The following is a 14,641-nucleotide window of genomic DNA, read 5'->3' on the forward strand; positions in this document are numbered from 1 at the left end:
ATTTAGCATCCATGATCTATTATGGAACAAGAACAATAGGAAGTAAAGTACACTTTATTGATATCTGTCAATAATTTACCCTTAGAGGTAGAGCAGCCTCCCTAGGAAGAGCTCCTGCATATTGCCCCCTTTGTAAGTTATAATGACTTCAGGTAGTATGATAGATAACCATTTACTAAGGTTCTCTCTCTCTCTCCCCCTGGTGGTCAGTATGCATTATAGAGACTGGTCGACCGGTCATAACGGTCACTTAGGCTTTTATATATATACAGTAGGTCCTCGGGTTATGTCGGAGATCTGTTCCTATGGCGCGACGTCATGCGATTTTCGCCGTAAGTCAGAACCCACCTACAGAAGCACCTATGTCACTCACATGGAGCACATACACAGCAGTAATGAAGTGAAAAAGTAAAAAAAATTGAAAAGAAAGAAAACAATTCCTGACCTTTACTTGTGGTAAATAAATAATAAAAAACATAAAGCACATATGTACATATGTCAAAATGACGGAATTTTTTTTTAATAAATACTGTAAATGAGAGATGGTGATGTAACCATGAAACGATGTATGTTGAGCCTGACATAACCCGAGGACTGCCTATAGATGGGATATCCAACATTTGAGCTAGTTTTGACTTCTGTACAAGGCAGTATGGAATAACAAATAGGAGTCAGAGGATATGGGTTATAGTCCTGCTTCTGCCAAGTATTAACTGTGATTTTGGGGTGAAAGCTTTTCTTCATTTGATAATACTAGTTACTATGAATAGATGCCTAAAATGTGCCAATGATGTTCTTAAGTATTGTATTGGCCTATGTCATTTATTCCTCAAGTTAACTATACTGTCATCATCCCCATTCTATAGGTGAGGAAATTGAGGCTCAAGTTGTACAACTTTTTACAGGTCAGATATCTCATGAACAATACTTAGAAGATAAACTCCATTTTATCTGCCTCCAAGGCCTGTGGAATTTGCAATTAACCACTGTAAAATACTCCCTCTCAAAAATTTATGAAATTAGAATATATATATATATATATAAATATAGATATATATATATATCATATATTCGTCTTCTTTTAGGATTCACAACACATGATGTTAGTTATTGTTAAGAAGGCAGGTAAGTAAGCTTATATTTTTTACTTTTCAGCTGAAGGAAACATAGAGGATGAATCATCTTGTATAACAAACAATTTCAAAGCATGATAACCTAAATATAGTTTTTTATTTAGCTCAAGATTCTGTGGCTCAGTGTATCTGGACTAGGGTCAACTGGACAGTTCTTCTGGATCATGCATGAGAGCAAGACAATTCTAGTTTTGGGGATTAGCTGGCTATAATCTAGATCAGGGGTGGGAACCTTTTTTTTCTGCCAAGGGCCATTTGGATATTTATAACATCATTTGTGAGCCATACTAAATTATTAACTTAAAAATTAGCATATTTAGTCAAACATTTAATAAACTTACTCCTAATGCCTTGGCAGGGTCAGGTCAAATGATTTCATTGGCCAGACATTCCATACCCTTGATCTAGGGGAAGAGATGAGGCGTTTTAGCTGCTGGGAAGCACTTTATTTCATTAAAAAAAAAATCTTTGTCTATTTTGTTCTCTGACTCTTCCTAATGCTATTTCTCTTTGTACCAAAGAGGTGTGTGTGTGTGTGTGTGTGTGTGTGTGTGTGTGTGTGTGTGTGAAAGAGAGAGAGAGAGAGAGAGAGAGAGAGAGAGAGAGAGAGAGAGAGAGAGAGAGAAAGCTAAGTCTTGTTCTCATAGTACCAGAGCAGGGTTCCAAGAAAGAAAAAGCACAGATGCCTGAAGGACCTTCTAAAGTTGAGGCTTTGAACAGGCACAACATCACTTCATTTCATTCTATTGGCCAGAGCAAAGTATACGGCTGGTATAGATTCAAGGGCTGGAGAAATAGACTTGAAGAGAGAAGGTGAAGAGCCTCATATGACCTTATAAAGGGTCATACCTTCAGGGAGGGATGGGAAATTGTGGCCATTTTTTTAATCTACTGAAGAGGAACTTGTCTATAAATAGTATTTTGCTTTTTGAAGGTGAAGAATATTTAAAAAATTCTTATACTGGACTTTAAAAGAGTTAAATTGTTCAAATGTTAAACTTACAAGATGTCATTTTGACATTCACAGTGTGGCTTCATGAGATCAAGCCACACTTCTGGTGGGGATGTCATGCTAGGTTTCTGTAGCTCTCTGTAATGTTGACTCAAGGCTATAAAGAAAGCAGCATTTCAGCCACTTCTCTACAGGGGGTAATGTCTCTGGTCTTTTAAATCCTTGCTCTACACAGACCAACAAAGGAAACCACAACTGTTTTTTTCCCTCAGCTTTCCATTGCCATCTTTTAAAGATTTGTTTTCTTTTCACTTTTGTCTTTTACAGCAAGATCAGTGGAGTTAGCTGGAGGGGTTTTCTGTACTCTCATGTCTTATATAATAAAACCTGGATATTTGTCTTAGGATCTTCCCCTCTTATATTGACCAGAAAAACAAAGACTATTTCATTCATTGCTTTATCAATTCTCCAGTGAAATGCAATCTCATCCTTTTATTTCTCACATTCTTATTTTCAAACTTATCTGACATGTTCTCTAACTAATCCTTTATGAATCAAGAAAAGTCTGACTTCTGAAAGATGATCCCTCTTGTTAATGTGATTATTTCTAGGTAGCTATATAAGCTTAGACTCAAATTGATTATTACATCTTTTTCTCATTTGCCCTTCATGAGTCCTTTGTATCTCCCCCCCCCCCTTTTTTTTTTTTGGTTTCTCTATAGATCCCTCATAATACAAATTGAATATAATCAAACTAAAGGTTTTCATGATTGGTTCTTGCCAACTGTAGAAGTTATCATTCTAGAAGTCTTATAATTTAATTAGAGGCCCGGTGCATGAAAATTCATGCACTGGACGGGGGGTCCCTTAGCCCGGCCTGCCCTCTCTCACAGTCTGGGAGCCCTCAGGAGCGGGAGGCAACCCGGTGATTTTACATTACAACTCTACTGCTGCCACTGCCCGCAGTGCAAGGCTCGGCTGGCCCTGGTTACCTGAGTCTCAGACGGCCCTGGGCAGCTGGGCAGCTGCCATCCCAGGCTTGCCTATGCCTTGGGCTGGCCCTGGGCGCCTGGGCAACTGCCACCAGGGGCTTGCCTGCACCTCGGGCCGGCCCTGGGTGGCTGGGGGACTGAGGGGACTGGGAGACTCCAGAGGCAGGTGCGCGGCTGCCATCCTGGTGGGCCTGAGGGGACTGAGCAACACCATCTTGTGGCTGTGGGTGCAGCCATCTTTGAGGGCGTGACAGTCAATTAGCATATTCCCTCCTTATTGGTTGTGGGCGTGGCCATCTTTGCGACGGTGTGAGGGTCAATTAGAATATTCCCTCTTTATTAGATAGGATGTGAATATATCCTCCATTTAAATTAAAAAGGAGTAATTTATGTAAAGAATTTTTAACAGAGTAAGAGCTCAGAAAATGTTATCTATTATTATAAATGCTTCTGCTACTATATTTATTATTGGTAGTTTATTTTAAAGCAAACCATATAACTCTTTATCCTTACTGAATTTATAACATTAAGCTATATACGGAACCATATAGACAATATAAAGATGCACGTTAGAATTTGAATATAATTTTTCTTTTTTAAAAAATATTTTATTGATTTTTTACAGAGAGGAAGGGAGAGGGATAGAGAGCTAGAAACATCGATGATAGAGAAACATCGATCAGCTGCCTCTTTCACACTCCCCACTGGGGATGTGCCCACAACCAAGGCACATGCCCATGACCGGAATCGAACCTGGGACCCTTCAGTCCGCAGGCTGACGCTCTATCCACTGAGCCAAACCGGTTTCGGCAGAATATAATTTTTCTTTGTAAAATTTCAGGCAATTGAAATGAACTATTACTGTTATTTTTAGAAATTCCTCAGTGATTGATAATAGTAAAAAACTAGAATCACTCCCTCAGTATTTAACCTTTATACATTTTGGTATGTGTTAGTAAAGGAAATTTATATTTTCACAAAGCTACTCCTTAGTTTATTACTGCACATTTATTGTCATATTGTTAGTATATTTTTATAAAGGTATATATACCATATTTTCTTACATTAGTTTCCTAGATATCAATGAGCTTTTAAAGACCTTTTAGTTCTTCACTTTGTTTAATTATTTATTGTCATACCAGATAGGTATGTTTTTAGTAAATTGTTTATCTTTTACTGCCCACCATGCAGTTCCCTATAATGCTAAAACTTTATCAGTAACTCATAACTCTTGCTCTTTTCAGATCATAGTGCTAATATCAATAACTTTTTCAAACAGGTTTCCTTCTACTTACAACCTGGTGTTTTACCTACTCTGTGGACTTCAATCCTATCAAAGCATAACGTACCTGTAGAATAGGCGCTCACTTCCTCCCCCGGCCCCCACTCCCTCACTTCCTAGAAAAATACACGCAGACACAGAAACACATAGTTTTTGGTGGTGGTGAGATCTGACAAGGGTTGAATTGTCTCCCAGCCTCCCTACACCGCCCTCCAAAGAGAGATGCTGAAGTCCTAATCTCCAGCACTTCAGAATGTGACCTTATTTGGAGATAGGTTCTTTACAGAGATGGTTCAGGTTAAAATGAAGTCATTAAGGTGGGTCCTAATCATTAGGTCTAGTGCTTTTATATAAGGGGTGGGGTGGGGGGGATTAGGACACAGAGGCAGCCTGCACAAAGAGAAAATGCTGTGAAGAGACACAGGGAGGAGATGACCATCTGCAAGCCAAGGAGAGAAAACTGCAACAGATCCGTTTCTCAGAGCCCTCAGAAGAAACCAACCCTGACACCACCTCTTGGCCTCCAGAACAGTGGGATAATGTATTTCCGCTGTAAACAATGCAGCTTGTGATACTTTGTTATGGCAGCCCTAGCAAACCAACACCATACGAATTTAAGAAGGGGAGAGACTGGCTAATTAGATAACTGCTTTGGTACTTGGATATCTGTAGTTTGTCCTTTCCGTTTCTGATAAAGAAACCCGTATTTTTACTTGCTAGAGCGAGTTTCTGGAATAAACTTTTAAAACTTGTTTTGTTTTATATAATCATGATGTGGTGCCTGGAGACCTACATTTGACAGAAAAAAAAAAAAAAAAAAAAAAAGCCAAGCCAGAGCCATGAATAAGACACTAGAAACCAGACTCACTTGTCACCTGTAAGTAGAGCTCTCTCTCCCATCAACCGTCATTAAGAAAAACAAAAAAGCAAATTGGTTTTAGATTCTCTCTCACTTGTTGGGAGGGGTGGGACAGTGGGAAGAGAAAGGGGGTGGAGAGCGGGGTGTCAATAAGGTAGGCAGAAGCTCCAGAGAGGGTGGGGATAGAGCTTCATCAGAGAAAAACAGATGAACCTGGTTGGTACAACATAGCTTCCCAGACCCACCCACCCACCCACCCACCCACCCTTCCCGAGCCCTGTGCTCTGGCGGCGGTGCAGAAGGGGCAGTTTCAGCAGCGGCTGCTTGGGGGGGAAGAAACAACATCTGCAGGTCGAAATCGGGGCAGGCTGACTTCACCTTCCAGAGGGTGAGCTCTGACCTGTCCGGCCAGCTCCGCGGCGGCCACGGCCGGCCGATCTGCCCGCGCGCGGCGGGGTCGCGGGGCGCCGGCGGGACCCGCCCCGAGCTCCATGGTGCGCCCGGCCCCGCGCGATGCCGACTCTGGGCGCCGAGGCCGGCGCGGGGCGAGCCCGCCGCTCGCACCATGAAGGCGAGGCGCGCGGCGGGGGGCCGCCAGGGGCTGTCTCCGCGACCCCGGCGCCCAGACGAGCGGCCCCGCGGCCTGAGCCCGGAAAACGCCAACAAGTAGTTTCTCGTGGGAGAAGGGCGGCGCGGCTGGGCGCCGGGACTCAGCCCGGCCGCCCGGAGAAGCTCGTCCACGCGGAAATCGAAGCAAGAGCCACTTTTATCTCGGTCTCCTCAAGGTACCTGGGGCCGGGAGGCCAAGGGGCGATCAGCCGGGAAGGGCAGGCTGTACCCCGCAGGCAGGCAGGCGGGCATCCCCTTCCGCTCCCGCAGGAATAGGCGCGGGGAGGCGCAGCCCTGGGGAGAGGCGGCTGGCTGGCTGGGCGCGGGGACTTCCAGCTCAGGGGGGTGTGCCCCCAGCAGCGCTGCCCTCGGCCTCGCCCCTCCTCGAAAGCAGCCCTCCATCCCCCCCTCCCGCATCCCCGAAGCGTTCGTTTTTCTTGGGAAAGGGGGATGGGGTGGGATGCACGGATCGCTGGTCTCAGGAATGGATCCTAATGAGTCTTCTCCTTTGCCGAGCCAGAATGTTAGTAACAACAATAAGGGGACTCGGAAATTGGATCAGGAAATCGGTCAGAGGTCTCCTTGGTGAAAGGCAGCATCAGGGGAGATTTTTTTTTTTTTAATTTTATTTTGCTCTGACTTCTGCGTTCAGGCTTTTGTGCCTGGTGCGCGAGGGAAAGTGGAGGTGAAGCTGGAACAGGTCGCTCAGAGGGCACGCCCTGCGCGCCCGGGAGCAGCGCGCCAGCCAGCCAGCGGACTGAGGGTACGCCTGCCGGCCTGGGGGGCTCGGCGGAGTGGGGGGCCGGGCGGGTGGGGGTGGGGGGGCTCTCAGCCAACCCTGCCAAGTTGCATCCGCAGAGAGAACTCCCCGCCTAAGGGAATTGTTTCCAGGCTAGGGGAGGGGGAAAGGTTAGGAGAGTCCAACAGAGGGCCCCGGGCGGGGGTGAGGGGGGGGGGGGGGAGAGGAGAAAAGGGCCAGAGACGGGGAGAAAGAGGAGGGAGAGCTCAGGGCTGGGGCGGGGGGAACAGGGCCTGGGAGCAGGTTACACGTGAGCGAGGACCTAGGGGAGGGAGGGTGACCGGGGGCAAGGTGAAGGAGCAGAGGGGGGAAGGGGTGAAGCCGGGGAAAGGGTGTCGTGGAAAGGTCAAGGGAGACTCGGACTGCTCCCTTCTGGGTTCTCTGGAAACCGGGGGAAGGGGCGAGGCTTCAGTGGGGACAGACGGGGCGCTGACACCCCGCCCCCCCCAGGGAGGGTCGTTTGCCCGCTGCCTCTCAGCCAACCCTGCATCGTGGAGCCCCGGGGCTGGGCGTGGGGGTGGGGGCCGCGGGGCCGCTCGGCCGGCCCAGGTCCTTAACTTGGCTGTGTTCGCCTCCCCGCCCTCCCAGTCATGTCTGAGCCACAGAGATGGGCAAGATCGAGAACAACGAGAGGGTGATCCTCAACGTCGGGGGCACCCGGCACGAAACCTACCGCAGCACCCTGAAGACCCTGCCCGGGACCCGCCTGGCCCTCCTCGCCGCCTCCGAGCCCCAGGGCGACTGCTTGACGGCGGCGGGCGACCCGCTGCAGCCGGCGCCCCCTCCGCGCTCGCCGCCGCCGCCGCCGCCGCCGCGACCACCCCCGCTGTCCCCGGGCCCCCGCGGCTGCTTCGAGGGCGGCGCGGGCAACTGCAGCTCCCGCGGCGGCGATGACCACCCCGGGGGCGGCTGCGAGTTCTTCTTCGACCGGCACCCGGGCGTCTTCGCCTACGTGCTCAACTACTACCGCACGGGCAAGCTGCACTGCCCCGCCGACGTGTGCGGGCCGCTCTTCGAGGAGGAGCTGGCCTTCTGGGGCATCGACGAGACGGACGTGGAGCCCTGCTGCTGGATGACCTACCGGCAGCACCGCGACGCCGAGGAGGCCCTGGACATCTTCGAGACCCCCGACCTCATGGGCGGCGACCCGGGCGACGAGGAGGAGCTGGCGGCCAAGAGGCTGGGCATCGAGGAGGCCGCGGGCCTGGGGGGCCCCGACGGCAAGTCTGGCCGCTGGAGGAGGCTGCAGCCCCGCATGTGGGCGCTCTTCGAGGACCCCTACTCCTCCCGAGCCGCCAGGGTAAGGCCAGAACCGCCCCTTTCCCTGCTCCGCCAGCTCCTGCCAACTCCTTCCCGCACTTGCTGTTCCTTTACACCCAGGGCCCTGGGATGGGCGTGGGGGGGGGGGGAGGGGAGAATTGGAGGGCCATCTGCTGAAAGGGGAACTCAGGGGCCCTGGGCGCCCCCCCCCCCCCGCCCCACCTCAGTTCCCCTTCATCTCCTTCTCCTCCTTCTCAACGCAAACTGAGATTTACTTTAGCAGATGGGACCTGAAGGGCATATGCCCAGCCCTCTGTGCACGTCTGTCCGGAACCTTGTCTTGAAACCGGTGTCAGACTTCATCTTGAGTTTGTTTTGTTGTTTGTGTTTTCTTGACTCTTTTTGCTCCAACTTTTCCTTTAGTGCCGATGTCTCTTTGGGCCTCCTGGTCCCCAGGATTTGACACTTTCAGTGAGGCCCGGCACCCCTGCACAGCGGACTCACCGGGAGCAGAGGCTGCAATGAGGGATGCAATCTGAGGATAGAGTGGCTGGTGTCGGGGAGGGTGTGCCCGGGGGTTCACGTGGTGAAGAGTCTCCCTCCTCCTGCTGTTTGGGCCACGGCTTTCCAAGGGGGAAGGAGGCTGGGGGTGCTGGTCCCAGTGAGGTGACCCGAGAGCCCACCTGCGCACTGGGTTTTGGAGGCAGGTGTCTTTCCCTTTGGGCTGTATCTATGTTTATTTTACAGGTGGGACGTGAATTAGTCACTTCGGTGATCTAAGTTTCATCCGATTTTCTACATCTGGGTCATTTAGATTGTAGCGAACTTTATTTTACTCTTTAGATTGTGATCCATCCCATCCTTAATTTTTCTTTTTCAGTTTCTAGCTTGAGTGACAGCTTGAAGTTGGTTCTTGACATTCCCAATTAATTCTTCAAAATCCCATGAAGGGACTATAAAAGTAACCAGTAATGGTTTCTCCAGTTTAAAGGAAACAAAAGAAATATAAATAACCAGAAATTACATAGTATGTGAGTGGTTTTTAATTATATGTGAGAACAGAATACTGTATTTTGTTAAATCTTTGCAACTGCAAGTGTCTGGTTTGCTTCTGACGCCCAGAAAAGATACCCCCCTGGGCATAATGGGAATTCTCCCAGCTTCACTTTGGCTCTGTTCTTATTATTGTCTTTGCATGTTAGAAGTCTTTGTCTCTGAGATATTCTGCAGCTGTCTCTCTACCAACTTGTCAGATGTGCTTCTGATACCACTTTAGAAGTCTGAAGATATGTTTTGTTTTCAGTGTGAAAAAGTATATAAAAGATGTAAAATATTGCTACTCTGTTGGATCTGGAATTTAAATGCATGCATAAATTCTAGTAGGTCCACATTTCCATATTTGAATATTGAATTCAAAACTTCAACTCTGAAATCTTCCTTTTAAGGCCATTCTATAAATTCAACAAAAGTTGGCATTCAGAAGAAACAACTACATATTTATTTAAACTAAATCATAGACTCATGACCATAACATCTGTGTCTCCTCCTCTCCCTCTCCCCTACCTACCTACCCAGCTCTCTCTACTTGGTGGCTAAAAAGATAATCTGAATTTGTTTTTAGACTCATCATGTGATTTTTCCCCCCCAGATCATGTGCTATAAAAAAGACAGAATATTTATTATCTTTCTCACATGAGCATATAATACATTTAATACCTTTTATTGTAGGACAAATTGCATAGCAAGAATTTAAATAAGAATGTGTTCAATTTTTATTATTGCTATGGAAATTGATTCAATTGATTATTGGTCAAAGGGTAGACCCTTAACTTGAAAATAGTTTTTTTTAAAAAATCTAAGATTTCATTATAATATTATTAAGAATTTGGCTTGCATCCATTTCAGGTGAGGAAAGAACACAGATCAGAGATTAACACAAGGTCAAAGAGCTATTAGAAGCCGAATTAGCTGAGAATTGTAGACATGGAACATTCCTTTGAGGTCACCTTGTGAAGACCCTTCAGATGTAGAGGAGGAATATGAAGACTGCAGATGCTAAGTGATGGCCAAGGTCAGGCAGCAAGTTAACAAAGGCAGAACCAAAATTATCTGGAGGTCTCATGACATCCTCTCCAGGCCCTTCCACCACAACCACTGATTACACCTGACTGGTTGGTAAAATCTCTGCAGACTGTGTTGCTCTTGAGAGTTAATGCAGCATAAGATATTCACTAACATTCTAACTCTGAAAGGTCATCTGTGACTTTTTTAATATATGTATTCCTGTACTTTGGCTGGTAGAAATTTTACCCTGCACCACCCAACATTTGAGAAAAAAATATGGGGATTATGATAGTGAATTCATCATTTTTAATTATGAAAATATTCACTTTATTAGCATTTCAAATTGTTTTATTTCTACAATTTTAGTTCTTAAAACTACTAAAATTTAAATTTCTAGATCTGGAATTGGATTTAGAATTGCATCTGTTTATTTTTATGGGCCATTTTTTCCCCCCTGTCCTCAAACTACAAAGAACAAAACAAACAAAAACAAGAGGGAAATGACCTAACTACTGGAAGTATTTGTGAATTTTAAATGTAATATTTAATTAAAAATATAATAAGGTAGGGACAATTTTAGTCAAAAATTAGGTTAAATAAGGAAAATACAGTATATTCTTGTTTTGTAAACATTGCCCCAGTTAAAAGATTTAGTAGCCAAATATATCTTGTTCATAAAATATTGTAGTCAGTTATTAAAATTTTTAGAACATTTATTTATTCAATGCATATTGATAGTGCACTCACTGTAGGCCAGAAACTATGCAACAAACTGGGAATTCATAGAGAAAATATAGTCCTTTGCCCTCAATAGGCTCAGCATTATATTTATAATTAAACATTTCCAAAAGATAATATCTATTAAATTTTTAAGAAGTACAACAAAATAACAACAAATAAAATTCTAGAGATATTAAAAAGTTTTTGTGTGTTTTTTTTTCAAAAACAGCTCAATGGAAATTTTGACTGACATATGCCTGACAATATTCTATTTAGAAATGATGGTCTTAGCATATTGTTAGTCTTTATTTTATTATGAAAATGTTAGGCTGTTTTAATCTCCATTGTTGTGCCTTCAAAGTGACTTCATAGGCTGTCTATTTGTAATATTATTGGAGAAGATGATGAAGGCTGTACTTATACCAAACAACTGGATTTTTGGAGGTATGGTCAAGTGTCTTCATCTCTTTCATATTAATTAAAAGTCATGGCCAACCATATAACAATGCAAATCCAACCTTTAGAACCCTGAAAAGAATCTGCTGTAACAGTCTGGTGTGATTGCATTTGCCTTATAAGCCTCTAAGTGTCTTTTGACCTTTTCCAGGCCACTATTTTAAAGTTCACATGCTTATATTCTCAGAATATATGCTTATATTCTGAGCATTGGATAGGACCAAAGAGTACCTAATTCAATACATCATTAAAAGAACCTAGTAATTTCATTAGTTAATTGTATTTTCAGTAGTATATTTGGTCACAAACTAGATGATCTACGCATTAGGTTGGGCTTTAGGCATGCCAAAGGTGACATACGTAACACTTTCAACAATGAAGATTTTAAAAAAAGAGACAAGGAAATTTTTTTTCTCTGTCAAGAAGCACATTTTCAAAGTAACTGAAAACAAGGAAATGTCTGGGTTTATATAAAAAACTCAGGCCAACCTTTCCCATTTGAAAAATGTATATCATAACCATTTATATTTATGACTCCAAATAAAGTAAATGCAGTTTTTAGGTCTCATATTTTTGAACTTCTGAGTCATATATCCTTTTTTATTATAGCAACCTTTAAAAATATGTCTAAGTAAAATAGTAAAGGGCACTAAAGGACTGGTAAAAGGTAAACACAGATCTCCAGAAGGAAATGTATAGCGGCAACATAGTCTAAATAATAAGCATCAATGTATTATATAAAAAATATAATTCTGCTTGAAGTATAAAGGCCTTTTCTTTTAGAAGATTAGTCAAGATTAAAAAAGTTATTGATTGATTTGAGAGAGAAAGGAAGGGAGAGAGGTCATTAAGTTATTGTCCCACTTTTATGCATTCATTGGTTGTTTCTTGTATTCTTGTATGTGCCCTGACCAGGGATCAAACCCACAGCCTTGGTGTATCAGGAACCAACTGAGTTACTGGCCAGGGCTAAGATTTTTTTTTCTTTAATGACAGAATAGCACTGCTTTTTCCTTCTCTTATAGGTCGAAAGATGGTAATTAATTGTAATATTCTGTAGTGAATATTTTTACAGAAAGCGACTAAAATGGGAGTATTTGGGAGAGAAGAGATTAGGAGGAGAGACTATATGGAAACAGCATTGGAAAAATAGCCTGGACTGGGGTTTCTGAGACCTATGAATTAACCCTGATTTTACCATTGGATGTGTGACCTTGGAGAATTCACTTCATCTTTCTGCGTCTTTATTTTCTTTGCCTTATTCTGGGAAAAAAAAAAAAAGGAAGGGCATAATGCTTTGGGCTAGATAGTAGCTAACTTCTTTCCAGGTCCAACATTTTGAGGTTTGGAGGAAAAAGATCTCTGGGGTTAGTGGTGCAGGGACAACATGTCTGCCCCGATTTTGATTGTACTATAAGGAGCATCACACCCATAAAGTAAACCAGCATTAGTTTTGTTTGTTTTTTGCATTTATAACTTTCTGCCCATTTTTTTCCCCCTACAGCTGTTGGTAGCTACTGCTCTGGTTACCATAGAAACAGGTTAGCGCCTTGCTTCCTGTTTCCATTGAAAACAGCTTTCTCTCAACCACATATTTGATCTCAGGAAATCTTTTGCTGTGGCTCCATCATGAAACCCATGAAGATGATGGGCTCTGTCATTTCCTAAGTCTGAGATTCAGTGCAGGTGTAAATCCATTTACCCACAAGGATAACTGATTAGAAAATCTCAGTTTTATTTCCATCTGAAAAGTGCCTTGTCAAAGACACCATCCTTTTCCCCTTCCTGTATCTTACACAGAAGGGAAAATCTTATTCACTTGAAGATTTACAGATATGCTTGACACATTTAAGTGTTTACAAAATAGTGTCAAATTATTCAGTTCTAGCTCTGTCATAACTCCCTTTATCAGAATAAGCATAGAGAATATAATACTGTCTAGCACAGTTTATAAGTTTATATTTTAATGTTCTCATTAATGAATAATATTATGTATTATGTAGTGCTCCATGTTTCTCATTTGAGAAAATAGTTTTTCTATTTCAGGCTATACATGTTCACATAAAAAGAAGTTATATTCATGGTTATAACATAGATCTATACTCACAGAATATGTTTATAAAGTTTTTATATGGGTAAAAAATGGAAGAGACATGTAGAAGTATGGCTTAGAGTTTTGATTAAGGACATGTGTGTGTGTGTACATGCATGTGTATTACATATATCCAAAATATATACTGTTTGAATAGGATTGTTGACTGATACATATGACAGACTTCTGGTGTTCATGAGACTTAGAGTTGGAAGGAAACTGACCATCATCTAGCATATGTATCTCAATTCACAGATAAGGCAGCTGCCTTGTTCATAGCTGTGGCTATGACAGTGGCAGCACTAGAACTTAGATCTGATTTTTGATGCTCTTCCCATTCAATCTTGATTGCCTAGTCTGGACTGTTTTAACATTAGATACACACATTGTAGCCCGAAGGAAGCAGTGATCATATTAGGAATAGTTGGGGTAAGGCCTGCCCTCTTCCATGTCCTATTGTTCAACAGTAGCAGGGACTTGTCACTGTCTCAGAAATTCACCTTATTTCCAGCTCCCTCTCCAGATGCGGCCTTCCGTTGCTGCCTCCTCTACCAGTTCTACGTCTTATTGCTCTATTACCTTTAAAGCGCCACACTAACCTGCCTATGCACTTATCTACTATTTTTTCCCCCTTTGGCTCACAATCTCCATGAGAAGATCTACAGAAGCCTCAGCTTCCAAACTGAGCCATGTATGGGAGTCTTCAGGAGAGATTTAGATAATTAAGAAATCATATCTATATTCCCTTTATCCGTGTGTGTGTGTGTGTGTGTGTGTGTGTGTGTGTGTGTGTGTGTCTTTTGTGATATGTTTTTTGACTCTTGTTTGATTATGGTCTTTGGAATTTTTAAATGCAATCTGGTTTAACCTACTGGTGATGGTTAATGTGTTTTATAGAGCATTTTCTTTTCACATGTAATTAATGTGATCAGGGAGGATTTACATAAGATAACTGATGAGTTAAAGGAGTGAAAGATGTTTGAAACTGTTAAGATCTGCAAATGAAACTGGATGTTGTGAGGTCAGTAAACACAGGGCAGAAAAACTTTTCCTTGGACCTTTAGTGGACAGTTAGCCAAAGTTTGTGTTTATTTCACTGTGATGTGATGTAAAGCAACATTATAAGCTTAGGGGTGTTTGAGAGGATGCATCTTATAGGAATCAAACAGAACGTGGGCCAAAGTGTTGCTGGTAATATCAGAAAAAAATACTCCATAATTGCTACAGTCACTTGACTGATCTTTTCTTCTGAAAGTTGAAAATGATAAAGACATCTGTGTCATCTGATATTTCCTCTGTGTTCCAAGTATTAAGAAAATTTTATGCAGACAATCCAGAAGTATTTTCTTCATTTTCTGTGTGAAGACCCTGGTGGGTTTGCTGTCAGATCTTAGAGCAGTGCCATTCTTTATGTATCTGACAA

At 43.4% G+C, this 14,641-nt stretch overlaps 1 protein-coding gene across 1 annotated transcript in view; it reads left to right on the top strand.

The window, feature by feature from the left end:
* The first annotated feature begins 5,975 nt into the window (after positions 1–5,975).
* KCNC2 (potassium voltage-gated channel subfamily C member 2) overlaps positions 5,976–14,641 on the top strand; it is a 209,203-nt gene continuing 200,537 nt past the window's right edge. Inside the window, exons 1-2 of the mRNA XM_054718396.1 lie at positions 5,976–6,003; positions 7,215–7,926. Of these exons, the coding sequence (XP_054574371.1) occupies positions 7,234–7,926 (693 nt within the window). The 5' untranslated portion in view covers positions 5,976–6,003; positions 7,215–7,233. The remainder of the gene's footprint in view (positions 6,004–7,214; positions 7,927–14,641) is intronic.

The sequence above is a fragment of the Eptesicus fuscus genome, chromosome 7 (genome assembly GCF_027574615.1).
Source record: "Eptesicus fuscus isolate TK198812 chromosome 7, DD_ASM_mEF_20220401, whole genome shotgun sequence".
Lineage (NCBI taxonomy): Eukaryota > Metazoa > Chordata > Mammalia > Chiroptera > Vespertilionidae > Eptesicus > Eptesicus fuscus.